At 37.4% G+C, this 13,048-nt stretch overlaps 1 protein-coding gene across 15 annotated transcripts in view; it reads left to right on the forward strand.

Annotated features, from left to right (window-relative positions):
* AOPEP (aminopeptidase O (putative)) overlaps positions 1-13,048 on the forward strand; it is a 204,350-nt gene that overhangs the window by 107,538 nt on the left and 83,764 nt on the right. For 14 of the 15 annotated variants that reach the window (XR_010385753.1, XR_010385760.1, XR_010385755.1 and 11 more), the window contains one exon: positions 2,309-2,369. Coding sequence is in view for 7 of the 15 variants with exons in the window: in XM_026092442.2 (XP_025948227.2) it covers positions 2,309-2,369 (61 nt within the window). In the remaining 8 variants the exon portion in view is untranslated. Of the gene's footprint in view, positions 1-2,308; positions 2,370-7,436; positions 8,044-13,048 lie in introns of those variants that run through there. The other variant, XM_064500553.1, reaches the window with a different exon arrangement.

Below are 13,048 nucleotides of genomic sequence, written 5' to 3' on the forward strand. Positions count from 1 at the left end.
GGCTGATGTGTTCTCTCTTACTTGTGAAGACACCGTTGAAGAAAAGTTTGGGCCTAAGTTGCGTGAACTATCAAAGTATTTTAACAGTATTTATTTATTATTTAGCTGGGATGGCGCACTTTGAAAATGGTTGGTAGTGAATACACTAGGGCTGCTTCCACATGGTGTCCTTGGCCTGCACCATCATATATGACTGATCAAAAACTGAATAAAATTACTAAAAGAATAGAGAGTGAAAGCATGTATAAGTGGCTTTTTTGTCACTGTATCTGAATGTTCTTATTTTCTTTTAATCTGTAGTTTCTTACGGTTTTCAGTATGACGCCGTATCCTGTGTATACAAGCCTATCTTAGTAGCTGAATGACGTAGGGTACTATTTGCAAGGAAAGACTTTCTTACAGCGAAGGCACTTGATGACTGATTTCTGGCGTTGTGCCAAAATTCCTGTGTATTTTGGACAAGCTTATTAAGACCAGATTGCAGATACCATTCAACAGTTACTCAGTGAGTAGCCATCTGACTTTCTATTTTGATCGGATTCTCCCACCCCTAATTCACAGTGGCAGTTTTATTCTGTTGGGTAGACCCGCTCATTTTAATGAGATTTCTTTCAGAATACCGCTAAGTGCAAGTAGAGATGGCAGATTTCACAACCCAAGGGTACATGATGTTTGTTTTCTACGTTAGAAAAGGAAGTGGAGGATGCAACTGTTAATTCTGCCTCAAAGGTTCTGGTTTCCTACTGGGAAGAGATTGAGGGTAAATTTTTTCATCTTGAATGCAACAAGGATAAGAAAGTCTAACCCAGGATATAACCTATGTCTGGAAAGATGCTGCTGTTACACATATCAACATCAATAATTTAAATCTTTGGCTATTCTAAAAGAAACTAAACAAAAACAAGTAATACAAATGATCAGTAACTGTACAGAAAATTTGACTCTGTGACTATGTTCTGGGGTCACCTTGGCTTGGCTGCTTTTGAGTCTCTGAGCCTTAGTTTTCCCATTTGCATGTCAGATAGAGCAGTGATGTGTCTCCCATGGGCACAGTGAAAATTAGTATTTATAGGTGTTTTAAAATCATTCAGTAAAAATGACTGATGGATTCATTAGAAATCCTTCTTAGTCACCAATACAGTCCGGAAATAAATCTCCTGTGGAGTCAGAATTTTGAGCACAGTTTTGTCAGGGTTTAAAAAAAGAATTTGTGTCATATAATTCAAACAGAAAAATCTACATAAAAATTTTGCTGAGTTGCTTGCTTCCCACTCTGGAATTTCAAAATGGCTGTTCTTTTCCCAGATACTTTTTGGTCATATGTCAGCACTGCACACGTGAAGTTAGCTGCAAGTACTGGAAGGAGTCTCACCAAGGCATTGCCACACACATGACACACACATTCTGAGAAGCAGAGTAGATTACATTCATTCGGGGCTTACTCAAGTATTGTTTTTCAGTATTGACAGTGTGATAAAGAAATGAAGATAAAAGAATAAAGGGATTTTTTTTCTTGGCAGTTGGGTCCTGTGTAAGTTGAGACGCCTCTTCAACGTCAGTCGAAGTTGAAGCAAATTCAAAAAAAGTTGCTTACAAAAGAAAAAGGGAAATACAATTTCTGAATTTGCAAATACCTATGCATATGCTTATTTCAGTCCCATTCAGCTTGATCACGACAAACTATTTCCTTTCATAGCAGTTGGGGCTCCAGACTGTTTTCTGAGTTCACTCTAAATGTTATCAGGAAAGAAAGAAAGTGCAAAAAAGCTGAAACTGAAATATATTAGATACTTGGTAGCTTTGAGGATTAAAATCCAGCAGTGCCTCTTAAAACCCATACATCTAAAGTAGTTCATGTTTCGTTTCACTTTCTTTGGTATTTTGTCTTTACATTTGCACTGGTTCTTTAATAAAATACTGGTTTTGAATGTCTCCAGGGAAATTTACTTCCTCTGTGAATTTTTTTCCTTAGGGGAAACAAAAGTCCACTCAAAAAGAAGTAGCGCACCTGGTCGTACTTTACATGTGTTTCATAAATGCAGTTTAGCATCTTGCGCTCTGTCAGCCCTCATAAGTGCTGAATTTATCTTTTGAGTTTTAAACACACAAAATCTAATCTGTGTTTAATTTGCTTGTGTCACCTCTGATGGTATTATTCTTTAAAAAATCGAGAAGGTAGTACCACTGCATTGCAAACTACTACTTGAATTCAGGGTTTTGCTCAGCTTCTACAGGGTTAATTTTCATGTGAAAAATTTGTTTTGTTTGTTTGTCCTCTAACCCCCCCCCCCTTTTTTTTTTCTTAAAGGTCTGGGTTAACCGTCGAAAGTATCTTCCAGAACTGGCTTGACACTTCTGGAATACCAAAGGTAAATGCAAAATATCTGTTCTCAGTTCTTTCTGGAGACCTGCATTTCACATTATATTACGTGTTATTTAATCATTATGTTGTTATAACATATGGTTTTAGATGATTTAATTTTGATGGTGACTGTTTTCCATGTCTTCATACAGTGTTCATATGGGCTTAGTTTTTATCGTTTACAGGTTTTTGCTTCTACTGTCATCTCAAAGAACCTGCTGAAGGGCAAATCTTAAAAATCTTATCTTATTGCTTAGTATTCTAGTCACTGGGAAGTAGGCTATATAATATAATGGTGGACACTACTAAATGTAAGGAGCATTGTCCACAGATGTCAGTATGTGAATTACTGACAGCTATGCTGACAGCAATAACTTCACTAAATGTTAAATTATTTGTACTTCAGTATATTGTGAGTATTGTGACTGGATCATGAATCTCTTGCATGGGTAACAGGTATTTCATTGGCGTTCCAGCTGTGTTGTAATTGAGACTGAGCATTATTTTTTGTTTTTAATAGTAAATGTTTTAAATTCTGTGAACTTAAACACTTAATTTTCTGTGCTATGCAAAGGCTCTGATTATTGATTTTGGTCCAAAATGGGGATCAGCTGAAGAAAGATTTTCCTGGATGAAATTTCCTAAAAACAGCTTTGTACAAAGTCTGTTTTTATTATGCACTCAGAGCTCAGTGTATAACTGATTTTGCCTAAGTTGCAATCAGTTGCTTGGGATTTATCTTACCTAGTGCATTGCATATGCTTCCACTTTGCGTTAGCAATATTTTAAAAACTTTTAAGAGTCCATAGCTCCTAGTTTGTATGGGCGAAAGTAAAGTGCACATATATAGCAAAACTGGGGCTCTGTGGAGTCAGCACATTTGCAGACAGAGTTGTCAAAATAGCTGGAGAGCTCAAAATGATAAGGAGTGGTCACCAAACCTGAGCCGTACTCAAGCGCTGTGCTTGAGCTCTGCCCTTGGCCACTTTAGAGAAGGTGTGTTGTACGTGTCCATTGTGCCCCTGTATTCTAGAGGGGCTTCTTTTGGAAGCTTTGTCCTGAGATCAAAATGCTCTAGGAATAATACTTGAAGAGGCTAGAAAATCAAGGTGGAGGGCTTTTTTTTTTTTTTTTTTTGGTAGAATTTTTGAAGAGAAAATTAACATTAATTAGAAGAGAGAAAGGAAAGTAACTATTATCATTTATCATGATGTTCCATCATTTCTTGAAGAAGGGCATTGATTTTTAATACTGCATCTCGATCAAGGATAATTTTTAATATGACACCTTGATCAAGCTTTTGTTCCTGGTGGAAAATTCCATGCATTGTAGAGCAGCTGCCCTGAGTAGAGGGGAGAAACTAACGTTAGTTGTAAGATGCTGAACTGGCACTCCAAAAGCGAATGGTCTTCTGGCATTTCATTTACAGCTATTTCTTTGCGGATGTGTTATTAGTAGACTAAAGAATTGAAACTGGTTTTGATTAATGTGAATACTGAACTCTCTGTTTAGCTGAGTGGGTACCTTAAACTGTCCAGCATGACTAGCAAGTAGTTTCATTATCGCCTGCAAGTATCTATTGGGTGTACAAGCAAAACATGTAGTAAAAACATTTCCACGTCCAGCAGGCTTGTAAATCGTTGTAAATTTTCTTTAAAGACCAAAGAGATTTCCCTGGGAGTTTGGCTGTTCTGTAAAAATAACAGTGTCAACTGGAATGGTACTGATTTAGTATTCTGCTTCCTTTGAGAATCAGCATGCTGACCTCTTCCCTTTCTCTCTCTTCCATCAATAACCTTTTTGATGATATACCCTTGTTGCCTTCAGCACTTCTCATGCTCTTGCGGGAACTGGTCTCCACTTTATTGAAAGAAATGGAGTTGTCATTCAGTGAATAGGAAACCTTGTTCACTTAGTGCTTCATTAAATCATTGTGGCGGGGGGGTAGGAAGCCCTTATTCCTGAAATCAAGACTGTAGAGGTTGCTTAGTAGCTCTCCAGACATTAGTTTCTTGTATAATCTAAATATGGCTCTATTTACTGACTGTAGAACTATAATCTAAATCTATGAGTGTGCTGTACAGGAACTGACAGAGATACCCACTTAAAGTATTTAGATTATCTTTTTTTCGGCCAGCTATTAACTTGGCTAACATGATGGATCAGGGCTGGCAAAGGCATATAAATTTGGTTACATCTGTGTGAACTGCCTGCATCATAACTGGCAGCCCAGGAATACCACAAAACTGATTTATCCTCTCTCACGTCTGCTGGGAGGTGAGTTGACTAGGATGAGAGTAGAGGAAGGCTCCTCTCTGCCCCTTTGTGTTAGGCGAGAGGCCTGAGCCAGACAGGTAGCGTGAGCTCTATGGGGGACGGAGTTGACAGCTGCAGTTGACTCCCTTTCTTAAATAGTGGAGCAACTGAGAAGCAGGTGGTGAATCTCAGTTCCCAAGGTGTCCCAAACAGAGCAACAGCAACCTTTGTCCTACCCTGGACTTGGTAACTTTCTGCTCATCGCCCTTTTTGCCAGCAGCAGTACAGAACATTATAGCAGGGGAGCTAGAGATGCTCTTAATTCTGCAGTGCGTGCTCTTAGAGGGTTTGGTATCATTCAGGACAGAGTGTTAGTGTCATTTGTTAGTGTTTCATTAGATACCTATGAGAGAGAATTTGATTGAGAACAGCCACATTTTTAAAACATTAAATTTACAAATAGTATCTAAGACTCTTGCATTTGGATATGAAACTTTCTTGCTAAAGAGACTATCCTGTGTAGTGGGATAGGGAAATACACATCCAGCTGTCCATTTTGAAAATCAGGTCAAGACATAGTTCCTTTATATCTCTAGCATATGTAAGTGTTTATGTTTTATAGTGGCTCTGGTTGTTACCATGGCATTTTTTATTTTTATGTTTTGGTGGTTTCTGCTCAGGAAATTCATGTGAGTCACTGAATATAAAGCAAACTCACTGCTCCTAGCTCATTTACAGCATTATCTACCAAAGTGTTTTCAAGCATTTTCCTCTGTGGTTATATCCAAACCTATCACCTGTACACATCTGGTACTCTGTAAAATTTGATAACAAGATGGTCATGTAAAAAGAGAGTTGGTAGCCCACCCCACCAGTTTGTTATCCTCTTGCCAATATCTAGCTTAAGGACATTGGCTCGGTCCTTGTGCAAATGATGGATGAGGGTAACCGCTTTCCACTCCCCAGGCTGCTGAAGCAACATTACTTAACATCTTCATTCCAAGGGAGGAATTGGCATTTTGTGTTCCTTACAGTCGTCTGTCAGGGTATCTGTGTAATGGAAGATCCTTTACTCCTACCTGTGGCCTGTTCCATTTGCCATCCCAAATCTTCACACTCTGTGCAGGGAACCATATAAATATACTGCTTTATACTTACAACTAGAAAAACTTTAATATTTGTCAATCTCTATTAGCATATACTCTTGGAAAGGGCATTTTTTTCTTTTTCTAATCATTGGGCCAGTTTCCAAGCTCATATAAACCCAGTACCAATCCAGAGTATCTCCACTAAAGCTAGGGGAGTCATACTGATAAATAAACCAGAATTTGGCCTACTGCCTTGGAAAAGAAAATTCTGCATGCCAAGTTACAGTTCCAAATTCTGTATTTTTTAAAGCATTAAAGATTAATCTTATAAAAGAGGGTGTGTGGTAATGATGGACCAATCCTTTCCTACGCAGAAGAATGCCACAGCACAGTGGTTTCTCTTCTGGCTTGCTGTGCAATAAGGTTTTCTCACACATAAAACAATAAGCAACACAAGAGATGAAAAGCAAACATTTCTGAAATACAAGCTTTCAGAAGGGTGGGTTTTTTTTTTCTGGGAACACATTGTGGCTGTGTTAAATAAGATGAAGCATGATGCATTGTTGAAAATGCAGTTTATCAAATCAAGTATCAGCAACCTTCAGCATGTACTTAAGTCTCAGAGGTGACTCACCAGGGGATTATAGCAACCTTTCATCCTCTGTGAGGCTAGTAATGACTTAACACCACTAACTCTAGTCAATGAGTTAAGCTGGCAAGGAGTAGAGTCAAAGAACAAAACAGCATTTAGAGCTGGAAAACACCTAAGAAATCACTTAAATCCACTTTATCCCTGCCACTGATGACTTGTTCTCTAATGTACAGTTTCTGTTGTATTTTCCACGCTATGTGGTCGGTTTGCCCTCTTTTAACTAGAGCTTAAGACTAAAAGAGCATATGTTCTTTGAGGAAGGATTTTCTTCTATTTTGTATAGACTTTTCTTTGTTTGATATTGTCCAGTTACTAATACCTGAATTTCTTATTTCACCCTAGACAATTAACCTTCTTAAAATATACTTTAAAATCTTTCCCTGTTTTCAACTCCATCGTGTATTGTTTAACTGAGCAATAAACAAGTGAATGTTAGATAGTCTCTGAATCTCATAAATTCCCACATGCACTTTTTGAACATGTTCCAGTTTCTCCACCTTTTCTTTTCCTCTGTGAAGCTGCACTGTTTCATAGCAAACTATTATTTACGGGTATACTTGCTATCTGGAGCGTTCCATGGGTGTGCCTATGATTTGCTACCTTGTGTTATGAAAACAATCTTCTCCAGATTCACTTCGAGTTAAAAAAGAAATATTTAGTCCACTCTTTCGTAACACACATTCTCCATCAGATCTTTCAATGAAATCTAGAAGTCCCATGTGATCACATAGCTCCAGGCACTAGGGGAAACACACCAGACATGCCCTCAAAATTATGAAAAAAATTGCAAGAGTTGATAGCAGTTCTCCCAGTCCCCTTTTCTACTTCATCCTCTTATTAAAACTTAATTCTTCCACCCTGTTCTACCTTAAACAGTATTTCCTGATTAAAATAGGTACTGCCAGCAGGTATTTCAGAGTAAGTACGGCTTATTATGAGCATGAGAATACCATTCCGTGCTTCCTAATTCCAAATGAACACTGGAATATAACCTCCTGGTACATAACTAAAAGTTTTACTATTTAAAAAGGATTCATATTTTTTTCCCTCTCCACACTGTTTTTTTTTTCTTCCTTAGGTTTAAATGGTCTTCTGTGGTAAAGCAGTAGTTTAAGTTCCATTTACTAATATTGTTTGTAAACCAACTACGTTTCTGTAAGTATATGGTCAAAAGAATTCTTCCATTGGTGAATATTTATTTATTCACAGTATTTTTGGTTTTGTTTGTACATTGGACATATTTGTACATTGCCTCTTGGATTGTCCTACTTGAAAGAAATGGATTGGATCGGAAAGGAAACTTGTAGCAAAACTTCATAAAACCATTAAAAAATGAGCAAAAATATAATTTTTATGTCCCAAATACAAATGTCCCAAAACAATGCAAGTAATGTCTTTTTGTGGCTTTATAAATTTTAGGAGGATGTTATAGCAGAAGGTCAAGTACTTAGTATGATTTCTGATAAAGCAGTTTGTTACGGAGAAGGTTCCTGTCTTTTGCCCGTTGTAAACTATATAGATTTCTTGTTTCCTTTTACTCGGAGAAAATGATTGATGAAGGGATAGCTCTACAGGAGAATGCATCATAGGTTAGCTGTTACGCTCAATTACTAAGAAACCAGCCAAATCCAAACATTTTAAAAGAATGCTCTTGTTACAATTCTGAATGACATTTATCAGTTAGGTACCTAAGTTTTCCAAAGCCTATTAGAGAATCTTTCAGCAGAAAAATCATTCTCATCGGATCAGAGTGTAGCTTAAGGCTTGCGTGTAACTTAATACTTTTTTTTGTCATTCCTACCCATGCCTTAGCTTGTATTATTTTCTGTCTGGGTGTGTATAATCACATATTGGTGGATGGCAACACTGAGTCAGTTAACAAGTGAATTCCTAATTATTTGTGCAGAAAAAGTACATTTGTAGACACTGGCAGTGAGAATGACCTCTTAAATAGGAAAATCTCATTCAAACTCAAAATTTGGGGAAAAAATTGGCAATGGGATACAAAGAGATATAATGTTATCTTATTTAATGAAACTTAACAGTGGTTCTGTCAGATTTTATTTCAAACTTGGCATTAAATATTAGTTACAAGGATAATGTGCTGCTGCTTAAATACTCAAGTTTGCTACTTAGCTGACCTCAGAAATGTTTTTTTATCTGAACATGGAGACTTGCGTGTGCGTTTTCGTATCATTGCAGAGAACATAACTGATTGCTATTTGAACTCTAATGAGTTGGTATTTGAGAAGTAATCTGAAGAAAGCTTAATTGCTACTTTGAGAGAAGTACTTATTCTTGTACTTGGAAAGCATACTTTGAAAAATAGACACTTCCCCTCAATGAAAATGGTTTCCTTTGGACATTAACCTGTTTGTGGATTGGAAGATTTGAAAGAGCCTTCAAAAGTTCTTAAAAATTTAAATTAGCATAGATCAACGATATAAATTGATTAATGGCATCTCTAATGATAAGCACAATAAGGCAAATCTTTCTGAACAGGAATCATTGGTGCTTTATTCAGAAATTAGCAATTGTACTATCAGCATTGCATGCCGTCTTCTCAGAAGAGAAGATAAGATTTTGGAAAGTGTAAAAATGATAGGAAACAAACTGTATGGTACTGTAGGGTGCATAAATGTCAGATGAATCATGAAAAGAAACAAACCAAGACAGATTGCACAAACAGGCTTTCTCTCTATGCTGTTAACTCTTTGAAAGACTTTTTAGATGAAGTCTGTCTTTCCAAAAGTCTTTTTAGATAGAGAAATATGAGAGCCAAGACAAAAATTAGGGACCTGTGTGTAGAATAGCTTAGAAATTTTTTATAGTTTTGGAGAGTTTGGGGTAAGTTTCTTCAGTGTTGCATGTGACTGCTGGGTTTAGGAGTAAAATATAGAGACACGACTCACGATCAGAATAGCACTGTTATGAGTTATTCTGTGATCACATTCTAAAATTGGAAAGCATGATGCCTCAGGTTAGGCACCTACATACTGCTTAATAACTGGATGTCTAGATTGAATATAAATGTTCAGTTTTAAATGTTAATTTTCAAAATATGCGCTATAACATTTCAATGCCTCTGTTTTTCTAATTTCCAAAGTGAAATTTAAAATATTCTACAGGAGTTTTAGGAGCCTTAATTTAGCCATTAGTTGAGTAATGCAGAAAAAAATGCTTTTGAGATTCTCAACTGGGACTGTGAATCTGCAATAAGGCATATTTCACTGGATTTAGTTTAATGACCTGCTAAAACATTGGCTTACCTCTTCAGTCAAAAGTCAGATTTTCACAAACATCTTTCTGGGTTTTTTTAGGCTACCTTTCAGCATTTTAGAGATAAATATATATGTATATCTCCAGCTCTGAGGTACAATAATAGTAGTATAGTAAATCTGAACGAGTAACAGCTTGTTCAGAAGGCTGAAGTGCATTTGAAATAAATGTTCCATTTCTAAAGTAAATGTGGACCGGATTCCGCAGGTTTGTTCATTAGAATCTGTCTTAAGTTTAATAAATCTCTAGCAGTCCTTCTGGTTCCCTTTTCCTGTTAATTGCATTGCTGAACACAAAAGCTGTGTTATGTGCAGAATGACTGAGCTTATCCCTACTAGAAAGGAGTTATGTTTGGTATCTAAAGAACAATAAGGTTTTGCTGCCTGGCTGATCAATGCTGGATCAAGTTCACATTCCCAAGCTCCCACTCTCCCACCTACATATGCAGGGGGTGGAAACATAGCAAAGAGAGGGAGGACAGGTCCTTTTTTGCACAGAGATGTTGAACTGAGACTTGCCTAATATGGACACAGCTGGGCTAGCACAGCAATAAACAATGGTTTTAATCCATTCCTTGTAAAAACATCCAAAGAAAGCACAGAAGTTAGCAGCCAATTAATTTTTACCCTACCCATTGTTTTCTTTAGCCAATGGAAACAATTCATAGAGACAAATATTTTGGATAGTACCTTGCAAGAAAACAGCTTTTCTATATTAATTAGGAAAGAGTAGCCTTCCAAATGGCTGAAACGTCACCAGTTTAGAGTCCCTTACAGGTAGGTTTAGTGCGTTGGATGCAGGATATGAAATAATCAGAAATCAAATGCTACTTTAAGAAATAATATTTGAGATATTTTTAGTGTGGGAGGATAGAGATTTGCCTATGAAGCTGAGGTAAAAATCGTATGTGAAAAGAATAAGATGCCACCTTCCCAGTGGTCTAGGGTTTTTAAAAGAAACCCACATATTACTGTTTAGTAGCCTGGAAAAATTCCCTGTTTTCTGGGCTTTTAGAGAGACATGCTTGTGTTTGGAAGGAATGAATATATAGGGGAGATTTCTCATACATATGTATAAACACATATCACATATCTGAAGTCCCTGTAGCCCTAGGTAATGCTGACTTTCATTTCTCAATATAGCAATTCCTAGCGATGCTTACAAATGAATTCTGAATGATTCCTGACAGCAGTGAATTTTTGGCTCTTTCTGTGGGTGAGAAGACCCAGAAAATTGTGGCTTGCTGATTCATGCAGTGCTTCAGTCAGAAACTCACAGTGATCTCGAAGGCCGAGAGCCTGCCATTGCATTCCCAGCTGGCCAAAGTTGGGGCTGGGAGCTTTTGCTTTTGAACCCAGTGCTTCTTTCACACGTTCTGCGAAAACACTGAACCACTGAAGTGGTTGGTATCTACTTCTGGAGAGCAGATTGCAACAAGATATCATGTCATGGTCTTCATTCTATCTCCACCAGTTCCATAAATGTTTTTGTGACTAAGGTAAAGATCCTTCCTGGTTTATATTACCCACAGTCTTATCTACCTACTCTTATCATTCAGTAGTGCTTCACAGTCAGATTGAAGGCATAGATGATAACCAGCTTCTGTTTAATCACAGAGAAAATAAATGATTCTTCTAAAACTTATTCCATCTCCATAAGAAAGGGATATTTTTCCAAGATGCTTTGACTATTCTGTAGGCGCACAATGAAATCTAAATGCCAAAGTGAACATGTCTAGTGAAAGATAGGTTTGAAAGGTCTGCTGGCTGACAAAGTTATTGCTCAAAATAAAAATGAGCAGTAAAGGTCATGGTTCAGCTTATGGTTATTATCCTTAGCATATGGGCTAACAGGATTTCATGGCCAGAGGGCTAATTGACTTTTGCCTTGAATATGTTTCTTTACCAGAACTGTTGGTAGGGCTTTTTATTACTTTGAGAGATCACTAAGACTGCAAGATCAGTAAACCTCTGAAAGACACTTTTTTACATTTATATTTTAAGGTAGTTTTCAGGGAGAAATAAAGACTGCTTCATTTTCTTCCAGTCTCTTTATAGTTGAGAAGGAAGGAAAACACTATTTGTCACATCAGTGGTGATTTTCAGGACTGCCCAGTATCTGTATTTCCAGCATGTTTGTTATCTTTGTTTTTTCTGTAATTTCCAAAAAACAAAGGGCTTTCAAAGTCCTATGTAGTTTTGGCCAGCCAGCAACTACCCATTGCCTACCAAGATCTCGCTGCTGGATGGAGCTAAAGAGAATTTTATAGAGGATTCTCTTATGTCAAAGATACTTAAGCCCTAGTCCTTGTCCTCTGGATTCAAAACATCTGGCTTCAAATTGCTTTTAAATTGAAAGAGGAAAGAGCCAACCTGAAATCTCTGAAATCTGAGGTCACATTTTCATCCATGACTGTAAAATTAAAAATCACTATATCTTACAAATTGTCTTGCTGCTTCTAGAGGAAGATGCTGCAATTTACATTCTGGGCTGTGCTGCTGAAGGCTTCCAGCACATGGCAATACTTCTCAAACGGAAGGGCCTAAATATAAAAAAGATAATCTACTTTTGCACTTGCTCAAGAGAGGCACCCATGTGGGAGTAAGAGCACCAGGTAAAATCAGGAAAGACCGGGGGGGGGGGGGGTGGGAAAAGCATTGTATTGTTTACTCTAAGGTACATTATTTGGAAAGCCTGTGGTCAGGTGCTCACAGGTATTTTCTTCATCAGATTATGAATCTAATCTTGGACTGAATAGGTGACTACAGTAATTCATCTCTACCAAGCAACTTTCTCCCTAAGGCAGGGTTGCGAGTGTGGATATGAAGGATGTATTTGTAGTACCCTTTGAAAAAATGTTCATGACAGAGTATTTGAAAATCATGTTGCAGCGTGAATGTTTTTTTCAAAGAGGCACTGAAAGAACATCCTCAAAGTTATTGTTTCAACAGGTTTTGTCTCTTGGAGGTAGAGATATTTTTCAGGAAGGGCAAGTTTCACCTGAAAATAATATCTCTGCATAGGGGTGTGTCATGGAAGAACATGAGACACAGCATACTGATCCCAAAAGAGGGTGTTTATGCCACCACAGACTCTTGGCAGAATTAGAGCATTTGGATTTTTCTGTATCAACCTTAAATGACCAAAACACAGTTCCTAAAATAGAGTTAATCTCAGGAACAACTTGATTTTTCATTTCGGTGAATAAAGCTGTCACCATGAAAACTGCACCAAATCACTTGGAGGACTTGCTGTTCCTAGAGAAGCACATTCTCAGCTTGACTTCTTTTTCAGTAGTTTTCATCAACCACTGATATACTCTTTCTTGCAAGTACAGGTTGCAGTGTGAATGCACCAGCCATCCTATTATTTTCAGTTGTAGCCCACTGCTTATTAGCTTTTCTGCCAAAT

Source organism: Dromaius novaehollandiae, chromosome W (assembly GCF_036370855.1).
Source record: "Dromaius novaehollandiae isolate bDroNov1 chromosome W, bDroNov1.hap1, whole genome shotgun sequence".
Taxonomy (NCBI): Eukaryota; Metazoa; Chordata; class Aves; order Casuariiformes; family Dromaiidae; genus Dromaius; species Dromaius novaehollandiae.